Source organism: Eulemur rufifrons, chromosome 10 (assembly GCF_041146395.1).
Source record: "Eulemur rufifrons isolate Redbay chromosome 10, OSU_ERuf_1, whole genome shotgun sequence".
Lineage (NCBI taxonomy): Eukaryota > Metazoa > Chordata > Mammalia > Primates > Lemuridae > Eulemur > Eulemur rufifrons.
The window spans coordinates 17,297,893-17,323,335 of NC_090992.1; the positions used below are offsets into that span (position 1 = coordinate 17,297,893).

Below are 25,443 nucleotides of genomic sequence, written 5' to 3' on the forward strand. Positions count from 1 at the left end.
ACTAAAAATAGAAAGAAATGATATGGAAAGCTAAAAATATATAGAAAAAATTAGCCGGGCATGGTGGCACATGCCTGTAGTCCCAGCTACTCGGGAGGCTGAGGCAGAAGGATTGCTTGAGCCCAGGAGTTTGAGGTTGCTGTGAGCTAGGCTGACACCACGGCACTCTAGCCCAGGCAACAGAGTGAGGCTGTCTCAAAAAAAAAAAAAAAAAAAAAAATCATCTCATTTTGCAGATGGATAATTTGAAGCCCAAAGAGGAGAATGGACTTTCCTAGTGTCACACAGCAATTCCCATGGCTGACCTAAGACTAGAATTCTCACTATTCAAAGTTCAGTGTTTTTCTGGCACATAACACAGACCAAAGGGTAGTCTCATATTTGAGCAAACAGCCAATAGATCATTAACTTCAGTAGTATCACAGCTGTAATACCCAACTTTTAAGCTAAGTCATCCACATGTACACTCATTTCTGTGGCTACAGAAACTAGCAAGACCCTGTGTCCAAAACTTACCTAAATTCCCATGGCTTCTCATTTCTAGCTCTCCTTCCTCTCAGACCATGACCAGCCTATCACAACGTATATCTCTCACTTTGCCTTTGATTCCCAAGCTGATACTATCAGAGAGGCTGGAAACAACCAAAGATACATGTTAGTAGAGAACTAGGTGTGCCCACAAGACTTACAGAACCAGCGAGTTAATCATATTAGATAGTGAATACTCTTTGAAGCCATGTCAGATCAGAGATCATGACTCTTACCCAATAAAATGGTGGGAAACAGAACCATTCTACAATATCTAGGGTTCTGTGTGGGATGGAGTAACAAGAGGAAATAAAAGAGGAAGAGAAGGTTAAGTCTACTACTGAGGGTTTTGAGTTGCCAGGTCCCATACCTAGAAGCTCAGAAGGCTGGACAAACAGTCTAGATACTTAACCTTCTTCCTTGCACATACAGTAACAATCAAAATATTAATAATAAACATAGTCATTATTTCCTGATCACTACCTACAAACAATATGTTAAGCCCTTTTTGTTACTTATAACAGAATACCTGAAACTGGGTAGTTTATAAAGAAAAGAAATTCATTTCTTACAGTTATGGAGGCTGAGAAGCCCAAGGTTGAGAGGCCACATTTGGTGAGGGCCTTCTTGCTGGTGGGGACTCTGCAGTCCTGAGGCGGCACAGGATATCAGATGGCATCAAATGGCAACAGAGCTGAGTGTGCCAGCTCAGGTCTCTCTTCCTCTTCTTATAAAGACACTAGTCCCAATCTAGTGATAACCCATTAATCCACTAACACCTAATCAATTAATCCATTAATTGTGAATGGATTAGTCCATTCATGAGTACAGAGCCCTCAGGACACAATCACCTCTTAAAGGCTCCACTTCTCACATTGGAGATTAAGTTTCAACATGAATTTCAGAGGAAACAAACAAACCATACCAGCACATTATTTACATTTTTCACTTAATCCCCACCTCAATCCCATGAAATGTAGGCATCATTATTCCCCATGAAAATCAGAGTGATGAAGTAATTTGCCATGTTTGTTACCAAGCTGGAGGACCAAGACTTGAATTTAAGTTTGAGGTCTTTTTTTAAATTTTATTTTATTTATTTATTTAGAGACAGGTTTCACTATATTGCCCAGGCTAGCGTGCAGTGGCTATTCACAGACGTCATCATTGCTGCACTACAGCCTCTAACTCGTAGGGCCAAGGGATACTCCTGTCTCAGCCTCCAGAGTAGGTGGGACCACTACTCGCCACTGTGCTGGTTTAAAGTTGAGTTCTTAATCACTATATTTCAAAGGGTGGTTGGGAGGATTAAATTTAAATTAAAAATTTTATAGTAAAGCACCATGCAAAGCATCAGCTCTTAGTCCATGCTCCTTAAATGATAGTTTGTGTCCCTTCCTGACCTTCTTCACATCCCTTGGTTTATCATCTACTAGGAAAGGATAGTAAGGCTCTTTGGTAAAGAGGGTTTCTTTGCCTGGAATGCTCAATCCTCCGTTGCCAACTCTCAATCCATCTCTTGTCAAAATCACTGAATTCCAAGCCATCTAACTAGGGGATACGAGTGGAGGGGAGGCCAAAGGAAGATTCTCAAAGCCATCTTTTCCCGTTCCACCTGGAGGCCTTGGGCTCTTCCAGCCATAGACGAAGGGCTGTCCTTTGCTGTGAGAACTGGAGCATCTCATTTTCTTGTCTGCAAGTCAGTTTCCCCTTTGGGGCGAGGGAGCAGGGCTGGAGGTCCCCTGAGGGGAACATGGGTCAGGGGCAAAAACAATGTGATCGGCAAGTGATTTAACTTGATATTCCTGCCGCACCTTCAAAAGGAATGATAATAAAACGAATAATTGTACGTGGTTCACAAGGCTGCTGAACTAAAAATAATTCACTAAAAGTGCTTAGCAGAGTGCCTTGGCTATGGGAAGCATTCAATAGATGTTACCTTTGTTACTGCCTTAAGGAATCCTTTGCGAATGACTTTAATTCACAGATGTGCTCGATGGCCTACCTAAAGAGCGGCTCTAGGGTCCTGAATTTAGCCCTTTCCATGGCATGAACAGCCTCTGCCTCAAGTGGAGGGATGCAATTGGCACAACAGCCATGACAGTGGCCGCCAAAAGCTCACTTCCCTTTCTTATCTTTCCGCCGCCCCGCCAGGCGAGAGCCCGAGACTTCCCCAGCCCGCCCACCTCGGCCACCATTGGCCGCCTCCTCGCTGGCGTGACTTAGGCCCCGCCCTCCTCTCGCTGGGACCACTCTGAGGCGATCTCGGGCTACGCAGGGGCCGCGGAGGAGGGGCCGCGATGTATCCTGGGCTTTGTAGTCCCTCTGCCCAGCTGCTGCCGGAGAGCGGAGCCTCAGGGCCCGAAGAACTACAATCCCCAGCAGCCTGGCGGAGACCGGAGTGAGGGGGGGCTGGCGTCACGGGGGCGTTCGGCCTGGGCGGGCTGTTTCTCAGTGCGGCGGCGGCGGCTCGGGGGACCGGGGCCTTTTGTTTGGAGCGGCTGCGGGGGGCCCCGGAGCGGCGAGGCCCGCGGCCTTCCCCAGCTCGCTCGGTCCCGGCCGCCCCTCGCAGGGGTGAGGGGCCACCCCCTGGGCCGGGCATTGCCCCGGGCGCCGCCGCCCCGCCCTAGGCCCGCCCCGCCCGGCCTGAGGGGGAGGAACCGGCCGGGCCTCACCGCGCGGCCCTAACACCTCCGGAGTCGCCGCCACTGCTCTCCGTGCTCCGGACTCGAGGCTGCCTCTCGCCCTTCAGCTGACGCCATGAAGATCAAGGATGCCAAAAAACCCTGTAAGATGAGGGTTCGGGCCCGCCGGGTTGTGAGGGCAGCCTTGGGCCGCGTGTGGAAGCCTCTTGGCGGAGCGGCTTGGTTCCGAGTCCGTGGCTCCTCGCCGGCGCCTGGCCGGGGATGGGGGCGGAGGGACCATTTCAGCACCTGATTCGAGGCGCCTGTCCTCCCCATCCCCCTATACATGCTTGGTGAGCGCCGGCCGCCCCCTGGTCCTTTCCTCCCACTTCCTCCTGGAGATATGGGAGGTGCAAGAGGAAATTTTTGATTTGGATTTTGCCAAACAAGACTAGAGCTGCCAGCTCCCTCTCCCAGCTTCCTTTGAAGTCAGGTTGAAAAGAGGTGGTCCTGGCTGTCTGATTGCGCGGGGGGTAGTTCTCACCCGTTTTTACTGATTTCCGGGCTTCTGCCTACGTCCTTGAAATCCCAGTGGGTTCCTGGGAGTTGTCAGTGTTGGTACAATTGGAGCTTTTAAACGCACGTGCATGTAACCTGTGTATGGATAATTGCCTTGGTTTGTTTTTGTTTAGAATATCAACTAGTTCGTGTTTGTTTTAGAAAATATAAACAAAAAGAAAATAAAATCATCTGTATTCCCAGCACCAGAGCCAACCACTATTAATATTATGGTGAATACCTGTAGAGATTTTTCTGTGACTGTATATGCATGTACTTTTTCTTAAAAAGACGTTCTTACCATGCTTTAAAATAGCAGGTCAACTTTCATTTGTTGCCTTTTTTTTTTTTTTTTTTAGCGTTTTAAAAACCTTTTATTCCTGTCATTGGTTTATTTAATCACTCAGCCATTGTGATTGTCATCCATTAAGTATAATCTCTCGGAACAACTAGAAATGTGGAGATTCATGCTCATGTCCTAGAGTTGTGTTGATATTTTGCAGTTTTTATAGTGTTTCATGTTGTAAGAAATCTTCAGCTATGAAACAGAGCACTGACTGCCAGCCCATCAGATTTCTTGAAAACCTCACCAGAAAGGCAGCAAGCCAAAGTACTCTGAAAGCTGCTAATTGTTAGTTAAATGTGAGGTAACATGGTCTTAATTTTGCAGATGAGGAAATTGAACTTACCGAGGCCCAGAGTAACTTTTCCAAGGCTACACCAAACCAGCTGTGTGTTAATGAGGTTCAGAGCCCCAGGTGGGCTGACTTAGTCCAGTGTTCTTTCTCCTGTGCTCCAAGGGCATAGTCTAAATATGTTGAGAAACCTTTTTTTATCTGGTAGTTTTATTGGCTGGTTAAAAAAATTTGTTCATGGTGATTTCTTGTGATAAATGAAGTGTTCTTGTGATGGTTGTTAAAAGACTCTACAAAACCCTGATGTAAAGGCTTAAATGACAAAGTAACGTAAAAATATTTCTAACTTAGTTTACCTTTGCTTAAACTAGTGCGTCTTGAACAGGTTTGGTAATGTAGAACACTTGACATCTTCCCTCAATGCATACATTTGCTATCTTAGAATTTCCATTTGAGCCGGGCGTGGTGGCTCACGCCTGTAATCCTAGCACTCTGGGAGGCCAAGGCGGGTGGATCGGGCTCGAGGTCAGGAGTTCGAGACCAGCCTGAGCAAGAGCGAGACCCCGTCTCTACTAAAAACAGAAAGAAATGATCTGGACAACTAAAATATATATATAGAAAAAATTAGCTGGGCATGGTGGCGCATGCCTGTAGTCCCAGCTACTCGGGAGGCTGAGGCAGGAGGATTGCTTGAGCCCAGGAGTTTGAGGTTGCTGTGAGCTAGGCTGACGCCACGGCACTCACTCTAGCCTGGGCAACACAGCGAGACTCTGTCTCAAAAAAAAAAAAAAAAAAGAATTTCCATTTGGTGAAAGAGTTTATGACAAACTCATTCTGACTCTTAATAATGGTGTTTATTTTCTTTTTGTTATAGTGACTTGATTATGTAGATTTGAGCAAACTATTATCCTAATCAGGTATGAATACCACCTGCATTTTTTTTTTCTTTTTTTTTTTCCTGAGACAAGAGTCTTGTTCTGTTGCCTGAGCTAGAGTGCTGTGGCATCAGCCTGGCTCACAGCAACCTCAAACTCCTGGGCTCAAGCGATCTTCCTGCTTCAGCCTCCCGAGTAGCTGGGACTACAGGCGCACACCACCACACCTGGCTAAATTTTTCTACTTTTAGTAGAGATGGGTCTCCTTGCTCAGGCAGGTCTTGAACTCTTGGGCTCAAGCGATTCTCCCACCTCGCCTTGGGCCTCCCAGAGTGCTTGAGGCTAGGATTATAGGCGTGAGCCACCTCGCCCAGCCCTACCTTTTTTTTTTTTTTAAGTAAGTTGATTATTACTACATTGTGGTACTTTGTGAGACTGTTAATCTTAAAATAGCCATGCCAAAAAGCCAGCTAATATGATTTGGAAGCCTAAAATAACATTTCCAGTTTCTTGTATGTAAAAGATGACTTTATTGCCTACTTATATTCATTATCGTAAAAAATAAAGAGCATCTCAGTTTTGTGTGTGTGTGTGGTAAAAGAAGGTATTTCAACCATGAACTGCCCTGGAAATATTTGTAACTGGAAAGTGGTATTCTAAATTTTTTGTTTTGTTTTTCATGGGCACTTCTAATACCATAATTATTCAATTTTTAAACAATTCAGTTTAGTGAAAGATGTTTTCTCTTATAAGATTTTTTTGGAATAATTATAACATTTATTGACCTCTTAATATATGTAAGGCACTGTCTTTTCTATGCATTGCATCATTTAACTCTTACAGCAGTACTAGAAGCAGCTACATATCATACTGATGAACAAGTAACCTTGGCTTCACACATTTTCTTACATTATTCACCTAAATATTAGAAAACATGGCTTTTAGATACATCAGCAATATTACCAGGTTACAAACCAAATGCATATAACCAGAAGATTGTAAAAGGAATTGGTTTTATGCTCTAAACTGTATTGCTAGAAGAATCACATTTGAAATTATGTGTTAATTCAACCCCAGGGGAAGGAGAAAATCAGTCTTGTGTTCCTCCATACTTTAACTGACATGATTTCTTAAGGTATAGGTTTTTCAGCTTGTGGTTTGCCTACCTGTTTGGCATGAAACTGGATTAACAAATTGATAGTAAAAGATGACATACCTATATATTTAAATGTGATGTGATAGGAGTTTTGAGTCTGTGCTTTTCTAACCTAAATAAGGTACTTGAAGTTTTTGTTAAGACTGGAGAAAATTGTATACCATGTATGTGTAATTTGCATCGGTATAATTTGGCCTGCTTGTAAATTTAGTTACTACATAAGAATTATTAACAGTTCAGTAGATAATTAAGGTATATTTGGATGGAATAGCTCCCCTTAGACATAACTAATTTATTAAAGAGAAAAATATTTACCCAGCACTCTTCCTAAGGAATCATAATGCTGTCTACTTCAGAACACCACCATGTTTGTTTGTAATGATTATCGAAAAGAGTAAAACTTCTTACCCAAGAACTTGACACCTATCTGAAATTTACCAGTGTATGTGCCCATTTTATAATTTTGTTCCTAAAAATAACATACAATGTTTTGAATATTTTCAGCATTTTGCCTAAAGAACAATTATATCTTCATATGGGATAGGATCCCTTTGGGCTGAAATCTGTGTGGAACCAGTAGCGTGAAATAGCTCTTTAGTACTTCACCACCACTTCCTTACCAACACTTAGTATTAATAAAACACCATGCTTAACACACCTTGTTAGAAATTAACATTCTGTTCTTACGGCTATATATCTTCTGCTGTTTGATCATTTGAAAAGGTGACTGGACATGCAGATTTCTCCTTTTGCATACATAATCTATCTGGTAAGGAAGATAATTTTTTTTTTTCTTTGAGAGTCTCACTCTGTTGACTGGGCTAGAGTGTCATGGTGTCAGCCTAGCTCACAACAACCTCAAACTCATGGGCTCAAGTGATCCTCCTGCCTCAGCCTCCCGCCTTGGGTGCCTTGCCACCATGCCTGGCTAATTTTTTTTTTTGTTTCTAATTTTAGTTGCTTGGCTAATTTTTTCTATTTTTAGTGACGGGGGCGGGTGTCTCACTCTTGGTCAGGCTGGTCTTGAACTCCCGACCTCAAGCAATCCTCCGGCCACAGCCTCCCCAGAGTGCTAAGATTACAGGCGTGAGCCACCTGGCTTGGCCAAGGAAGATAATTCTTGATAGCACTCTATCCTTGTGGTAGTTTGGGATAATTTTACTACATGTGGGGAGCTAATGTCAACTCTCATAACACCAGTTGAGCCAGGGAATAAGCTATTAATTTTTTGAAGACTGAATGAACAGATCATGAGAGATTGTAGGAATTCTCACAGTCTGGTACTGTATATTTGCCATCATCAGAGTGCTTATTTATATTTATGGAATGTGTTTCTCTCTTTAAATGTATATTTTGGTTTTTTTCCTTTTCACCTTGGCAGTGAGTGTTTATTCTCAAAAAAAGTAATAAGAAATGTGTAGGTTGTGTGCAGTAAGTAGGTTGGTGATGCACTGGTGACCTACTTTTTAATTATCCCTTGCCAGAAACAACAAAGCTGTAGGTATAGATACTTGCTTGATTTCTTAGGAAACTGTGGTATTTTTCCCCACCTCATGGAACTGTTAGGTGGGCCTGTGGTTGTCCTTAAGTTTTTATTTTATTTATTATTTATTTTTCAAGAGACGGGAGTCTCACCATGTTGCCCAGGCTAGCTTGGAACTCCTGAGCTCAAGCAATCCCACCATAGTCTCCAGAGTAACTGGGACTATAGGTGCTCAGCATTTGATATAATTTAAAAAACATAAATGAGAGATTTAATATGCTCTGATAATGTATAGTTTTGTTTAGGATTTTTTTTTTTAACTGTTTGATGGTTTCATGCAAGTAGCTTGCCTTAAAAGCCTTTTAAAGAAGCTGTGGAAGGTTTTTGTTTTTCTTCATCATTTTAGTGACAATTATACCTTATACCGAAACAGTGATTTTCTTTCTGTACGACTCAGTAAAATTAACACTTTCATGTACTTCAGACTTTAAAAACAGGATTTCTGGCAGTGGAGGATGGACTGCCACATATAAATGAGCCTTTCTACTGCTGGCTCCAGAATGTGTGTATGTAAATACAGGTTGAGTATCCCTTATCTGAAATGCTTGGGACCCGAAGTGTTTCAGATTCAGATATTTTTGGGATATTTGCATTATACTTAACTGTTCAGCATCCCAATCTGAAATTCATAATGTTCCGATGAGCATTTTCTTTGAGCCTCATGTCAACTCTAAAATAGTTTCAGATTTTAGAGCATTTGGTTTTGGGATTCTGGATTTTTGAATTACGGACATTCAGCCTATATATATTTTTTTATCACCTTTTATACATGTGTCTTTAACACTTCACTACATGCGTTACAAAGTGGCCAGAGTATGTATTTTGGAATTGGCTGTTGGTATACCTTTGGAGTCAGAAACTTTGGTACTCCTTCATAGCTTTAGAAAAGTAAATGATTTCTTATTCCCCAATATTTTATCTATAAACTTGAAATGTTTTTCTAGCCAGTAAGGTTCCTTTGAAACTTAATTCATGGTTTTGTGTAAGTATTAAACACTTCATGTGAGTCAAAGAATGGCTGTATTCAAATATTTAGAAACCTTGGGAGGAGTTGCTTCTGGCTGAAATAAAAGTGGCATGAACTTTGAACCTGGTAATGCTTTAGCTTTGTAGTTTGCTCCCCAAATAACATTTTTATATTTGTATGTATATTTTGACAGCTATGTTTGTTTGACACTAGGCACTGAAAGAAAACTTGCAGGTTATGTTTTTTCCTAATGTATTTTGAATTTTGGAAGATAAAGGTTTTTAGTTTAATAAATCTCACCTTGTACAAATTTTCCTATCCCAGAATGTACTTAATGTGGCAATAGCGATTTCCACCCTTCCCCAGGAAATGTAGAATTAAGCATAGGAGAATTCACTTTGGTTATATAACATCAGAAGGATTCCTTTGTTTTATCTAATGTCCACTGAAAAGTGTCCTAATTACATGTCTTTTCAGCAGACCGAGGCATTTCTGAAGGCATCTTTTTAGTTATGGGATCAGTAAATCTGTTCCTGTTTTCTTTGTGTTTATGCAAGCAAACACTTGGTGTAAGTTTCCTGTGTAACTGTTCGTAGTATTGCTGCTTGCTTCTATGAAGGGGATTTGGGGGGAGGGGGTGGCACAGGCAAGGAGGCGATCTATAACTTTTTGCATGAAATTCTTAAAGCGAAAATTGTAGATTCATGAATAAATGGAAAGCAAAACTTACTGATACCACAATCTTTTTACATAGGGGTATATTATTGTATGGTTTCTGTAAGTGGCCTACCGTTCATTAGAAGAGTGTATGCTTGTTTAAAGATGGTCTCTGTTGCAAACCACCCAACAAAATTGAGAAAATTTAGTCAGTTTCTTCTGCTTCTGTTGCTTCTTGGTTATTTATACCAGCCTAAAGGTGACGTAAACACATAGTGCTTGTTTGGGGTCTTGTTGGCCTTAGTTTCCCAAATTATGGTCCAAAGTCATTTTACTTTTTAAAAAACTGTTTCTTTTTTTAAGAATGGCAATTTGGGTTTCAAATAGAAAAATAAATGAACTATTTCTCCAAAAGAAGATAATGAGAATTATTCCTTCCTCATATTTAAAATCATGTAATTTTAGTAAATGTGTAAATTCTAAAATGAAGAAATGTCTAGAATCCTTTCTCATTGAATACTATGTCCCTGGTTTTCTGATGGTACACACGAATCAAGTAAAATATGAATACTTACAAAATAAAGTAGGATTTTAGAGAGAATTTTCCTTAAATTTTACATAAAAACTGTCATATATGTTTTGTTGCCAGGCAGTTTATAATCCATGTATCTTCAGTATTATCTATCATAATGATTAAGATCCCAGAGAATAGAAATAGACTTTCTAGAATGGAATCCTGTCCCTGTCACTTACTAACATTTTGGCCTTAGGCAAATTTCTAATCTCTCTGCCTCATTTACTCATTGTGAAGTGGTACACACAAAAGGAAAACCCCTACTATAGGAGCATTAAGGATAAAATGAGCCAATACATGATTACCATATTTCTGGCACATATGATTAACACATTTCTGGCAGATAGTGAGCCCTCAGTAAATGTTAGCTGTAGTTCTATGGAAACTGAATTAGTTGGACTTGAATTTAAAAAGTTAGAATTTTGTAATTTATATTGTTACCATACCGATTTTTTTTCCCCCCAGCCTTGGGAACAATGGTAAAGCACTATCTTGTAACTGTGTAAAGATTATGGCCAATGAATGTAAGGAAATCACATTGTATTATAGAATTGAGTGTCATAACACAAAGGAATCAAGTGAACAAAGCCAGTGATTTCTCAAATTCCATTTAGATCTGGCTATAGTAGAATCTTCTGGATCTATACAGTATATAATTTTTTAATAGAGTCCCAGATCTTACTCTTAAAGATCATTGTCCAGTATCTCTGAGGTGAGGTACTGGACAATATAGGAATTTCCTATATTTTAAAGATACAGAAATCTGTATTTTTTAAAATGATACCTAGGTGATTTTGATCTTCTACTAGATTTAGGGTACCTTACCCTTACTTTACAGACATATCTTAAGCAGCTCTTGTGCATTCTGCACACTGCCACTAAGTAAGCTTTCTAATTTGAGTAGACTGTGCCACTCTTCTGCTGAGAAAATCAGTGGTGCCCCATTGCCCAACCACTTCAGGCCTAATCTCTTATCCTAGTGTGCAAGGCCCTTAATTTCCTCAGCGTTACTCTTTTTCTTAGTTCCCAACTATATTGACTTACGCCTCTTTGCCTTTGGGTAGGCGATTTTTGTTTTTAGTATTCCCTACGGTCAAACACCGACATAGGGTTTTAGCATTCTTTCTGTTAATCTATACTTTGTATATAATTTTATTTTGCTTATCTCATTCTTATGTATTTAAATTTCCCTACTAGATTGACACCTCCTTCAGGGCAATTATTTTATTATCTTCACCCACATTACTATTCCCTGGTGTAGAGAAGGTACTCAGTAAGTATTTATTGAAGGGAATTGGGGAAACTAAGATCCAGAGAAGTTAATGGGTTTTCCAAAGTCATATAGCCCAGTTTAGTGGGAGAGTGCCAATTTCCAAACCCAAAAGACACTGCCTGCTAGAATGTGCTTGTCCCTGAGTAGACTTACTTTCAACATTATTAACAGCTAATTTTATTAGCCAGATATACCAAAGAAAATTTAATATACTTAATAAGCAAAGAAAAAGATTTCTTTTTAAGGAGGAACTTTTCCCTTAGGTTACTTGAAGTGATTATAGGCCAATTTTATTATATTAAAGTCTTTATAGGAACAAAAGATTTTTCAAGGCTGGGCGCGGTGGCTCACGCCTGTAATCCTAGCACTCTGGGAGGCCGAGGTGGGAGGATCGCTCGAGCTCAGGAGTTCGAGACCAGCCTGAGCAAGAGTGAGACCCCGTCTCTACTAAAAATAGAAAGAAATTATATGGACAACTAAAAATATATACAGAAAAAATTAGCCAGGCATGGTGGCACATGCCTGTAATCCCAGCTACTTGGGAGGCTGAGGCAGAAGGATTGCCTGAGCCCAGGAGTTTGAGGTTGCTGTGAGCTAGGCTGACGGCCACAGCACTCTAGCCTGGGCAACAGAGTGAGACTCTGTCTCCAAAAAATAAATAAATAAATAAATAAATAATAAAAATAAGAGATTTTCAAGCCCTAGGTGATGGTACCTATTTATTGAAGCAAAGTTGGTCCAAATGTTTCCCGTTCCTTGGGGCACATGATAAGTATTTAATAAATGAAAAGGAGTGCCTACTAGACGAGGAATTAAGGGCCTGGCCATCTCTAAGCATCCTATCTTACCCATTTTTAGAAAATATACAAATAAAACTTTGAAGGGGAAAAGGTGAGTTGCACATAGAAAATGTGTCTTGCCCGATAAGTATTATTGACTGAATGCATTATTTAGGGTAAATGAAATTTATGGATAATTATCTAGTTCCTAATTTGCATTTCTAAAATCGATAAATATATGTTTTTAATTCACAGCTTTCCCATGGTTTGGCATGGACATTGGGGGAACTCTAGTAAAGCTCTCGTATTTTGAGCCTATTGATATCACAGCAGAGGAAGAACAAGAAGAAGTTGAGAGCTTAAAAAGTATTCGGAAATATTTGACTTCTAATGTAGCATATGGATCCACTGGCATTCGGGATGTACACCTTGAACTTAAGGATTTAACACTTTTTGGCCGAAGAGGGAACTTGCACTTTATCAGATTTCCAACCCAGGACCTACCTACTTTTATCCAAATGGGAAGAGATAAAAACTTCTCAACATTACAAACGGTGCTATGTGCTACAGGAGGTGGTGCTTACAAGTTTGAAAAAGATTTTCGCACAGTACGTATCTGTTACTCAAAACCAAAAATTGACACCCATTCTGTTCAAGTTTTTAAATATGAGGATAGGTTTCCATCTAACATGTTGTTAGGATGTCTCTGCAGATATTGGGGTATTTTAAACATCTTTATGGGATGACTAAAAATTGCCCAGATTTGGGCATGTTGCATATAATATTTGGTAAAACCTGCTAAGTTTAGGACTATGCTACAAAACTACAATAAAAGGGTGTGTTTTTTTGTTTTTTTGTTTTTTTTTTTTTTTTTTTTGAGACAGGGTCTCACTCTGTTGCCCAGGCTAGAGTGAGTGCCGTGGCGTCAGCCTAGCTCACAGCAACCTCAAACTCCTGAACTCAAGCGATCCTCCTGTCTCAGCCTCCCAAGTAGCTGGAACTACAGGCATGCGCCACCATGCCCAGCTAATTTTTCTATATATATTTTTAGCTGTCCATATAATTTCTTTCTATTTTTAGTAGAGATGGGGTCTCGCTCTTGCTCAGGCTGGTCTCAAACTCCTGAGCTCAAACGATCCGCCCACCTCGGCCTCCCAGAGTGCTAGGATTACAGACGTGAGCCACCGCGCCCGGCCTGTTTTGTTTTTTTTGAGACACAGTCTTGCTCTGTTGCCCAGGCTACAGTACCGTGTTGTCACCCTAGCTCACGGCGACCTCAAACTCCTGGGCTCAAGCGATCCTCCCACCTCAGCCTCCTGAGTAGCTGGGACTACAGGCATGCACCACCACGCCCGGCTAATTTCTTTCTATTTTTAGTAGAGATGGAGATCTCACTCTGGCTCAGGCTGGTCTCCTGACTTAGGTGATCTTCCCGCCTGGGCCTCCCAGAGTGCTAGGATTACAGGCATGAGCCACCATGTGTGGCCTAAAAGGGGGATTTCAGTGAAGTTAGCAGTGTATAAAGCCATGTGTGCATTGACTTTGAATTATTTTCCCTAGTATCGTCCTATGTTTGCCTCATTTTACTTATTTATTTATCTATCTATCTATTAATTAATTAGATAGAAAGGGAGAGGGAGAGATAGATGAGGTCTCATTATGCTGCCCAGGCTGTATTCAAACTCTTTGATAGTGATCCTCCCACCTCAGCCTCCCAAGTAGCTGGGACGACAGGCATGTGTCACCAGGCCCAGTTGAATATTATTTACATGGTCGTTTTTTCCAGGGCTATCTCCTTCCCAAACTCCAAATTTGGAAGCCAGTGTCTTTTGGTTACTAGATACCTGAATGAAAATCCCTGTTATTCCTTTTTTTTTCTGGTTTTAAACCATCAACCCTACCATGTTCCTGTCTCAAAAGGGGTGATTTGAATATGGAAAGAGGACTGTGAGTATTGGTTTCAATTATGTGCTGTTAGGGGTTTGCCAAGCTTCTGGTCTTTTCCATTAAAGACTCAAAGTTGGTATTTGAGGCTACTAAAATTTGTTTTCCTTGAAAATATATATATTTAAATTCTGAAAGTCATTTAAGAAAATTCTGTTAATAGAATATAAGTAATCACTTACATCATTCACATAAGTGAGCCCTTTATAATTTGGGGTAGTTTAAAGATGCACTTTTTATTTGAATGTTATTTGTTTTGATGGATACTGCTGCTTTGTATTTAATTTGAGTAATTTGAACATAAATTTCATGAATTTGAGACCAGTTTGGACATGTGACTGCTAATTTTCTTGCCTGAAAGCCAGCTTTCACCTGGCCATTGAAGATACTGGTATCCAAATGTGCTTCTAATTTTTTAAAATATGTAACATTTTCTAATGATGAAGTTCTATAAATTCTTTTTGTTGATAGTCATTTATTAGACAAATATTTGAGCATCTAGTGCATGTCAGGTATTGTGCTAAACACTGGAAGAACACAGCTGGGATTAAGACACTGACTTAGCTCTCAAAGAGTATGATATTCTAGATCACACAGATAAGTAAATTATAAGTACCGTGCATTATAATGAATACTGTTCCAATGAAAAAAAGGTGCCATAGGAACACAGAGTGGTACCTGACAACTCATAGAGAATTGAAGAGCTTCCTAGAGGAAGTGATATCTAAAATGAGATCTTTATAAGAAATATTTTGTAATACACCCTTTACTAACCTGAAAAGAATTTAGTAATTTCAAACAAGCAAAGTATAATATAAAAGCAGGATATTAAGGTGTTTACATACCAGTAGGTTGATTTACTGGTATGCTCATACTCAGAGGATATAATGAAATAGTTAGATGTTTACACCTATACATAGATTCATGAATACCAAAGCTACAAATGCCAGATTGATGTATATTTTATTGGAAAATCAGATACCTCTAGTGGCATTGCTGCTCATGCCACACAACATTTGGTAAAATTCTAAATAGTAAAAAGCACAGTATTCCCCTGGGTTGTATGGTGGTTGAATTCCTAGCAAATTTAGTATATATTAAAACCATGGCCGGACGCGGTGGCTCACGCCTGTAATCCTAGCACTCTGGGAGGCCGGGGCGGGTGGATGGCTTGAGGTCAGGAGTTCAAGACCAGCCTGAGCAAGAGCGAGACCCCCGTCTCTACTAAAAAAAAAAAAAAAAAATAGAAAGAAATTATACGGCCAATTAAAAATCTATATAGAAAAAATTAGCCGGGCATGGTGGCGCATGCCTCTGTAGTCCCAGCTACTCGGGAGGCTGAGGCAGTAGGATTGCTTAAGCACAGGAGTTTGAGGTTGCTGTGAGCTAGGCTGACGCCATGGCACTCATTCTAGCCAGGGCAACAAAGCGACACTCTGTCTCAAAAAAAAAAAAATATATAAAATAAAATAAATAAAAAATAAAATAAAAAAAATAATAAAATAAAATTAAAAAAAAACCATGTGAAGAGTACTTTGTGTTTATACACAGAGGTGGATAAGATACTTTGTTCTTAGATAGGCTCAGATAATTTTTTTTTTTTTTTTTTTTGTTGAGACAGAGTCTCACTTTGTTGCCCAGGCTAGAGTGAGTGCCGTGGCGTCAGCTTAGCTCACAGCAACCTCAGACTCCTCGGCTTAAGCGATCCTACTGCCTCAGCCTCCCGAGTAGCTGGGACTACAGGCATGCGCCACTATGCCCGGCTAATTTTTTTCTTTTCTTTTTTTTTTTTTTTTGAGACAGAGTCTCACTCTATTGCCCAGGCTAGAGTGAGTGCCGTGACGTTAGCTTAGCTCACAGCAACCTCAAACTCCTGAGCTCAAGCGATCCTCCTGTCTCAGCCTCCCGAGTAGCTGGGACTACAGGCATGCACCACCATGCCCGGCTAATTTTTTCTATATATATTTTTAGCTGTGCATATAATTTCTTTCTATTTTTAGTAGAGATGGGGTCTCACTCTTGCTCAGGCTGGTCTTTAACTCCTGAGCTCAAACGATCCGCCCACCTCGGCCTCCCAGAGTGCTAGGATTACAGGCGTGAGCCACCGCGCCCGGCCCTAATTTTTTTCTATATATAGATTTTTAGTTGTCCATATAATGTCTTTCTATTTTTAGTAGAGACGGGGTCTCGCTCAGGCTGGTCTCGAACTCCTGACCTTGAGCGATCCACCCGCCTTGGCCTCCCAGAGTGCTAGGATTACAGGCGTGAGCCACCGCGCCCGGCCAGGCTCAGATAATTATAAACAAATTTTCCCATTGCCACTACAAAAATGTCTGGCAGAACACTCAAATATAATACAGAAATGGGAAAATTGGTTTGCAGAACTGTCTCACCCATTACAGATGTCTGGCATCTCAAATCCCTGCCCACTAAATATCATTTTGATCCTTCCCTCCTCGTTGTTTGAAAGCTAAAATGCCCCTAGAGGTGATAGCACCCTCACTGAGAACCAGTGAACTAAATGAAATCTCTAAGAGATTTTGGTATGAAACAAAACAAGTAAAAATGTGGGGATTATAGATGATTTTTAAATTTTGTAACTTACATGAAAATTATATAGTACAGTTGAGTCAAGTATTTTGAATGCTGTCCTTTTTCTTAAATGTTTTTTAACAGATTGGAAACCTCCACCTGCACAAACTGGATGAACTTGACTGCCTTGTAAAGGGCTTGCTGTATATAGATTCTGTCAGTTTCAATGGACAAGCAGAGTGCTATTATTTTGCTAATGCCTCAGAACCTGAGCGATGCCAAAAGATGCCTTTTAACCTAGACGATCCCTATCCACTGCTGGTAGTGAATATTGGCTCGGGAGTCAGTATTTTAGCAGTCCATTCCAAAGACAACTATAAACGAGTGACTGGGACAAGGTAGTAACCTTTGGCCTTATTGCAGCATTCACATTGTTTTATACACAGAAGTTATTAATATATTAAGGTTAATTTCCAAGGAAAATAACACGTATTTGTGCAGTAGCAAAAAATGTAGATATGTGTTAAAATGTCATAGATAATATTTTATAAGATGTGTATGTAAAGACTCAAACTAAACTTACTAAATGTTTATTATTGGTCAGCATGAGTTAGCATCAAAATTTCCATAATTGTGAGAGTGAATCTCTTTATCTAGAAAGATTCCAACAACAGTTTTTCTAGAATTTAACGGAAGAGCATTTATTTGGAAGCGACAGTGTTCTATTGCTTTCAAAACTATAGTATCTGTTTATAATTTGTTTTTTAATTTTCCAAAGCATTTTTCTTCTTTCCCTATATTATGCTTTTTGAGACAGAGTCTCACTCCGTAGCCCCGGGTAGAGTGCAGTGGTGTCACATAGCTCACTGCAGCAAACTCCTGGGCTCAAGCAATCCTCCTGCCTCAGCCTCCCAAGAGGCTGGGACTGCAGGCGCCACCACACCTGGCTAATTTTTTCTATGTTTGGTAGAGAACGAGATCTTTCACCTATTAATAGATATATTTAAGCCTAAAGCTTGCCATGTGCTGAATAGATCTGCACTTAAACTGCAGTATTGGGTAATATTGTAATTCTTACGGGATGAATTTAATGTTAATGTTCCCAAATAGCACACAGAATTTTCTGTACTAACTAAAATACGAATGTGAAAAGGTTTAAAACTTTTCCTTGTGAGTCTTTTATGTACTTTATAAACTTTTAAAGAGAAGTGGAGACTTCTGCTTAGTTAATAAGGAAGAAAGATTTTGGGATACTTTAGACTGATTTGTAAAATAAAATCATTTCAATTTTAAAATAGTGCTTCTGTTTTTATGGTGGTTGAAAGTCCACCTCCATTGTAACTCTATGCCAAAGAATTACACACAGGCCAGGCGCGGTGGCTCACTCCTGTAATCCTAGCACTCTGGGAGGCCGAGGCGTGTGGATTGCTCAAGGTCAGGAGTTCGAGACCAGCCTGAGCAAGAGTGAGGACCCTGGGGGGGGGGCCCCCCCGTCTCTACCAAAAAAAAATAGAAAGAAATTATCTGGACAACTAAAAATATATATATATATATTTAAAAAAAAATTAGCTGGGCATGGTGGTGCATGCCTGTAGTCCCAGCTACTTTGGAGGCTGAGGCAGAAGGATTGCTTGAGCCCAAGATTTTGAGGTTGCTGTGAGCTAGGCTAACACCACGGCACTCTAGCCTGGGCAACAGAGCGAGACTCTATGTCCAAAAAAAAAAAAAAAGAATTACACACAAGTATTACCTATTTCAGTTAACTCTAAGGGACAGACTAGTCTGTTAACTGAATCCAGCAGTGATTCAGGGATAGAACCTGCTAGCAATTTAGGTGAGACAAGTGAGCAAACGTTTTGAGTTTAGGAAGTAGAAAGACATAATTTCGTTGTATGAACATATCTGAATGAAGAATAGAACCAGGTAAATTTCTGTCATTAACAAGATGAACACTGGATATAAATTTTCTTGTTGTATTTACGTCTAGGTCATGTTAAACATTAATGCATCGCATTGAATTTATTTCAGCCATGTCAGGCCAAGTGACTAAGCCTTTCAAAAAAATCATTTCCTGGAAGCCATTTAAAAGTACAAATTTTCTCATTTTAATTCATATGGTACTAATTTTTAACATTTATTCCTCTTAATGCACACACAAATACATTTTAGCAGCTACAAAATGTAAGGTATTGGGTGAAGGCTTTGGAAGGTATTTAAAAGGTCCCTTCTGTCCTCATGTTTCCATCAAGTGATTTTTTTTTTTTCCCCTTTGGTGTATTCTTTGATCTGACAAGTTTGATTTTACCAAGCAATTTTTCTTGGCTTTGTTCATTATGTGATTATTTTATCACTTAGCATTAGTATTATGTTTTTTCTTTGTGTTTATTGAATAAATGATCTACCCTTTTACTTTGAAGAAAACACAGTGTGTAAATGCAACTTAGCAAGTTTCTTTCTTTTCTTTAGCCTTGGAGGGGGTACCTTTCTGGGTTTATGCAGTTTATTGACTGGCTGTGAAAGTTTTGAAGAGGCTCTTGAAATGGCATCCAAAGGTGACAGCACCCAAGCTGACAAGCTGGTCCGTGATATTTATGGAGGAGATTATGAAAGATTTGGTCTGCCAGGTTGGGCTGTAGCATCTAGGTAAGTTTAACATTTATGTTATTGAATTTGTATAATTCAAATTGTTTGTTTAGTTTTTGAAGTGCAATCAATCACAGAGTTGTAAGGGTGTTTTCCCTTACCCCTTTTAGGTTCCAAGTTTTGAACATTGATATATTTTAAAAATTAAATACACCTTAAGAAGTTTACCCTGAGTGTACCCTATAAGAAACCACTTATAGTCATCCTTGAGTATCCTTCCAGTGTTTCTCTGTGCAAATACAAATATATATATAGCCTTATTATCCTCCCTTTTTCTTATACAAAAAGTAACATACCATTATGTAGTACACTATATATGCTCTAAAACAGCCATATATCCTAGAAATTTTTCCATATTGTTGTTCTGTCCTTATTTTGTACATGTCTAGGCTTAACTATAAGATAAATTCTTAAAAGTATGATTGCTAATGCACGTTTGCAATATTGTTAAGTATGCCTTCCAGAGGAAGTGGTTACTGTTTTTCACCCTTTCCAGCAATGGATGAAAGGGCCTGTTTCCCTACAGTTTCACAAGTAGTATGCTGTTAGACTTTTGAATTTTTGCTAATCTGATGGAGAAGTGATATCTTATTTTTTTTTTTTTTTTTTTTTGAGACAGAGTCTCACTCGGTTGCCCAGGCTAGAGTGAGTGCCGTGGCGTCAGCCTAGCTCACAGCAACCTCAAACTCCTGAGCTCAAGGGATCCTCCTGTCTCAGCCTCCCGAGTAGCTGGGACTACAGGCATGCACCACCATGCCCGGCTAATTTTTTCTATATATATTTTTAGCTGTCCATATAATTTCTTTCTATTTTTAGTAGAGATGGGGTCTCGCTCTTGCTCAGGCTGGTCTCGAACTCCTGAGCTCAAACGATCCGCCCACCTCGGCCTCCCAGAGTGCTAGGATTACAGGCGTGAGCCACCGCGCCCGGCCGAGAAGTGATATCTTAGTGTACTTTTATTTGCATTTCTCTTACCAACAGTTGGGTTAAGAACTTTGTACATTTTCTTTTGTGAGTGATTATGTTCTACTTTCCTGTTGGATTTTATACAGTTGAATTTATCAGTCTTTTCTTTTATGGCTTCTGGATATTGATTCATATTAATAGTAAGTCAGTCTTCTCCATTCCAAATATATAAAGGGAATAAACCCTTGTTTTATATTTTAATCTTTGATTTACTTATAATTTATCTTGGGGTTTTATTGTGAGGTACAGATCCAGTTTTAGCTTTTCAGTTTTTTTCAGAAGGCCGTAATATCTAATAGTCCATCTTTATTCCACTGATTTGGGAAGACTTCTTTATCCTACACTGGCTTCTTTTCATTATTCTGTTGATGCACCAGCACTACACTTGTAGATGTATAGAGGCATAAAAGTATGTTTTAATATTTAGAAGGGTTAGTCTCCACCTTGCTTGTTTAGTTTTCTATATGAACATTAAACAATTTTCTCTAATAGAAAATAAAAAAAACTTTGTTTTGGAATCTCTTTAAGCTTATATGTTAATTTAGGGACAAAAGACATCTTTTAAGTTTTTCTGTCAAAGAACTTAGCTTGTCTTTTTGTTTAAGGCTACCTTTGTGCCTTTCAGATATTTTAAAAGGCTTCTTCATATGTCTGTACGTTGCTTTTTAAGTTATTCCAAAGTATTTTTATATATTTTGTTCTCATATATCAGTCTTGGTCTCTCAGTATGCTTTCTAACTGGTTGTGGTTTGAGCATCCCAAGTTCTTCGTTAAGGTGTCCAGTACCCTTCAGTAATAGACTTTGTCTAACTCCTCAGTAACATCTCATGCCTCTCCCTCTGTCTGACCATTTGATGTTACTTGTAATTTCATAGATATTTTCAGTTCTCATTTCTGTGTGCCGTTAGCCTTCAGTTGCCTCTGCCTAAGATTTTCCTCCTCTTATTTTCTGGCCAAGTTTTTCTGGTCATTTTACTCTGAAAATACCTTCCCTCATACCTTCTTAACTTTTCCCCTCTTACCACAGCAGTGATGTAGGTTTCCATTGTGTTCCTAAGGTTAGCATATGGTTTGGGTTTTAAGTTTTTTCCTGTTCATATGCATTTCTCTTGCTATCTCTCACCCTCTATCTAGGCTTGCATTGTCCATTATGGCAGCCTCTAGCCATATGTGTACATCAAGCACTTGGAGTGTGGTTAGTGCCACATGTTGAAACGACAATATTTGTATAATACATATATTGGCTCAGATTAAATGTACAATTAAAATTAATTTCACTTGTTTATTTTTATGATTTTTTTTTTTTTTTTTAAGAGATGGTCTTGCTCTGTTGCTCTGGCTGAGTGCAGTGACATAATCATAAGCTGTAACCTCGAATTTCTGGGCTAAAACCATCCTCCTGCCTCAGCCTCCCAAGTAGCTAGGACTGCAGGCAGGTGCCACCATGCCAGGCTAATTTTTTAATTTTTCTGTAGAGACATGCATGGTCTTGCTGTGCTGCCCAGGCTGGTCTCAAAACTCCTGGCCTCAAGTGATCCTCACTCCTTGGCCTCCCAAAGTGCTGGGATTACAGATGTGAGCCACTGTGCCTGGCTATTTGTACCTTTTTTAATATGGCTAATAGAAAATGTGAAATTACATGTTGCTCATGTTTTATTTCTTTTGGACAGTGTTACACTGCACTAATTCACTGCTTGAGGGACTTCCTTTGTGTCCCCAGCGCAATGTTTCATATATCATAAATGTTTGTTGTGATTTATTTATTTTTTTATTTATTTTTATTTTTTTGAGACAGTCTCACTCTGTTGCCCGGGCTAGAGTGCCGTAGCGTCAGCCTAGCTCACAGCAACCTCAAACTCCTGGGCTTAAGCAATCCTTCTGCCTCAGCCTCCCAAGTAGCTGGGGCTACAGGCATGGACCACCATGCCCAGCTAATTTTTTTCTATATATATTTTTAGCTGTCCAGATCATTTCTTTCTATTTTTAGTAGAGACGGGGTCTCGCTCTTGATCAGGGCTGGTCTCGAACTCCTGACCTCCAGCGATACTCCTGCCTCAGCCTCCCAGAGTGCTAGGATTATAGGCGTGAGCCACCGGGCCCGGCCTGTTGTGATTGAATGAAAAGGAATTTCAAGTTGAAGCTGAGATGTCTTCGGAAATATTTTGTGATTTTGACCTTTTTAGAGTAAACCAAAATGTATTTCTCTGTTTTTTCTTGGCTTCCCTAAAAGAATAGCCTTTTAATTTGTTTTGGATCAGGCTTAAAAATGAAAATATTTTAGTAATCTTTGCTTTCTTATAACAACTAATTGCTTTTTTTTTTCTTTTTTTGACTAAATTTTAACCATAATTCTTTAAAAGCTACTATTTTGTCCTTGTGTTGATTTTTGTTAGTTTTTGATCTTGTCTCTGTGTTTTTACTCTTTTGATCCTAATTTTATTAAAAATATCCAGGTTATAGATAACATCTGCTAATACATAAAATGTTGCTTGTTATCAGTGTATTTGACTTTTGTTTGTTTCTCATTTCTCTGTAGTTTTGGGAATATGATTTATAAGGAGAAGCGAGAGTCTGTTAGTAAAGAAGATCTGGCAAGAGCTACTTTAGTTACTATCACCAATAACATTGGTTCTGTGGCACGAATGTGTGCTGTTAATGAGGTAAAAAAAAAAACTTTAATTATATGAAAATGTGAAATTGGAGTTTTATGTACATCTAGCTGGACTTCTTCATTTTCCTTAAGAAGGCCTCTTAGATTGAGATCTATTCCAAAATTAGCAGATAATTCAAATTGAAATAGTACAAATAGATATTTACAATTTAAATTTATACAAGAACTTTTTCAGAAATACATAACCTAAATTTCTTGAGGATGTAAAAGAAAGTTCTAAGCATAAAACATTTTGAGGCAACTAATTAGTGAAAATATTTTTTTTTACTACTAATACTGCGTTTAATTAGTGAAATACTGGGGAATTTTCTTACTGCCCTCGGCTTCTTTACAGTGCTGCCTTGTTGCATATGGATCAAGCAGCATTGTACAGGGCTATGAAGGCATTGAGACTTGTTCTTCATGTGAAATTTGAGTGATGTGTACTGCCCGCTCTAAGAAAAGTACGCGAAAGCATATACTGCTGGGTTGGACACATAGTTGGGATATAATTTCACCTTCATGTACTAGAGATATTTGCCCATTTAATTTTTGTAAAAATCGAAGCCTTAAATGGATTGGGAAGTTTGCTGTTTGAAGGAATCCTTCATTTGTTTATTCACTCATTTATTCATTGAGCAAGTATTTATAGAGTACCATGTGCCAGGCATTGTTCTAGGCACTTGGGTTATATTAGTAAAAAAAACAAATATCCCTGACAGGTAAATTGTTTAGTACCTATTAGGTGGTATGTGCTGTATTTTTTAAAAAGAGAAAATCAAACAGGATTAGGAAGATTGAGAATAGGACAGAGAGTGGCAGAGGACAACTTGCCAAGTATTTGGGTGGTTAAAGGAAGGGTTTATTGACAAATGTAACCCTTGGGCAAAGATTTGATGGAGGTGAAGTAACCATGTATGCAAATAACGTGGAGGAGAGAGGCCCCAGCAGAGAGAACCTCTATGCAAATCCTCTTAATTATTCTATGTGTAAATCCAGAATTTTATCTCTTAACTTTTTAAATAATTTAACCTTAAGCGTAATAAATTGGTTGATGGAACCACTACAAAGTTTAATTTAGATTTTGGAAATATTTCACTTTGGGGGCTACAGTAATCTGGGACCTTTGTTCTTAACCCTGTATGTCTAGATTTTCACTGCTCAATTGAATTAACAGTAATTAAGGCCATGGTTTACGCTGTCCAAACTAAAGTGCACAAAGACGTATACTCAAAAATCAATATAATATTGTAAGAATAGAAGTAGATTTTCTGGAGATTCGAACATTAGTTCCCCCAAATAAAATTTCCTTTTCATAGAGGTACCTAAGAAACCAAATTAGTGCATGTGGAATCTTATCAGAGAGAGAATGACTTGATGAATCAGTCTTGGGACAGCGATTGCTAGAATCCGAGGGGTTGAGTGTACATGCCAGTACCCTAGTCAGTGTTACTCTCCAAAAGAAATAAAGTCCACAGTTGCTTGTCATTGTTGAACATGCATTGCAGTGTACGAGTATGTTTACTGCTTATTTTACCCTAAAGGCAATTTAAAATACTTTCTTGGTTTGATTCCTTTAATCTCATCAGTAATGTATCTCCAAATTACTTTGTTAGATGGATTATGTATTGGCTGTTTTCTAAAATAAGTCTAACCTATAATCATTTACTAGGGTCTTTGCAGAACCTTTATTTTTTTTAAAATAGCCTTATTTTTTGGAGCAGTTTTGGGTTCACAGTAAAATTGAGTGGAAAGTACAGAGAGTTCCCATGTTATACACAGACACACACACACACACACACACACGCAGTCCTCCCCCGTGGAATGTGACAGAATGGTACATGTGTTACAGTCCATGAACCTACCTTGACACAACATTGTCACCCAAAGTTCACAGTGTACATTAGGGTTCACCCTTGGAGTTGTACATTCCATGGGTTTTGACAAACGTATAATGAAGTGTCCAGAACTAATTTTTAAATATTCAGGATAATGAAGCTATGTGCCAGGAATGTAGTAGGCACTGATAAAAGGTAGTTGTTTACATTTTAAAATAAAGATTTTGTAAACCTTTAGTATTGTAAAATCTGTTTAATAGTTCTCTTTATAAGTTACTGTCTTCTTTTCTTTTAGAAAATAAACAGAGTTGTCTTTGTGGGAAACTTTTTACGTGTTAATACTCTCTCAATGAAACTTCTGGCATATGCACTGGATTATTGGTCAAAAGGGCAACTGAAAGCATTGTTTCTAGAACATGAGGTATGATAGAAGAATAATGTTTCGTTGATTTTAATAGCATGCTCTTATCTGCAAATTTTATATATTGCTTCTTTGTATTTATAAAACTACCAATTATTAAGTAGAATATTGATTTCTTCATTTCACTTTCACTTGGGGGGAAGAGAGTTGCTATAACCTGGTAGGCACCATATTAAGATTAGAATTTTACAGTTCTTCTGACCAACATATGAGATCTTGCTCCTCAGATACCTGGGGTGCTTGCACACTTAGAGGATATTTTGTTTTGTTTTGTTAAATT

At 39.1% G+C, this 25,443-nt stretch overlaps 1 protein-coding gene across 2 annotated transcripts in view; it reads left to right on the top strand.

Moving 5' to 3' along the window:
* Window positions 1–2,808: 2,808 nt before the first annotated feature.
* Window positions 2,809–25,443, top strand: part of PANK3 (pantothenate kinase 3) — a 30,557-nt gene continuing 7,922 nt past the window's right edge. The window contains exons 1-6 of one of the 2 annotated variants that reach the window (XM_069483864.1): window positions 2,809–3,316; window positions 12,425–12,777; window positions 16,790–17,043; window positions 19,112–19,288; window positions 22,791–22,914; window positions 25,038–25,163. In XM_069483864.1, the coding sequence (XP_069339965.1) occupies window positions 3,289–3,316; window positions 12,425–12,777; window positions 16,790–17,043; window positions 19,112–19,288; window positions 22,791–22,914; window positions 25,038–25,163 (1,062 nt within the window). In that variant the 5' untranslated portion in view covers window positions 2,809–3,288. The remainder of the gene's footprint in view (window positions 3,317–12,424; window positions 12,778–16,789; window positions 17,044–19,111; window positions 19,289–22,790; window positions 22,915–25,037; window positions 25,164–25,443) is intronic. The other variant, XM_069483865.1, reaches the window with a different exon arrangement.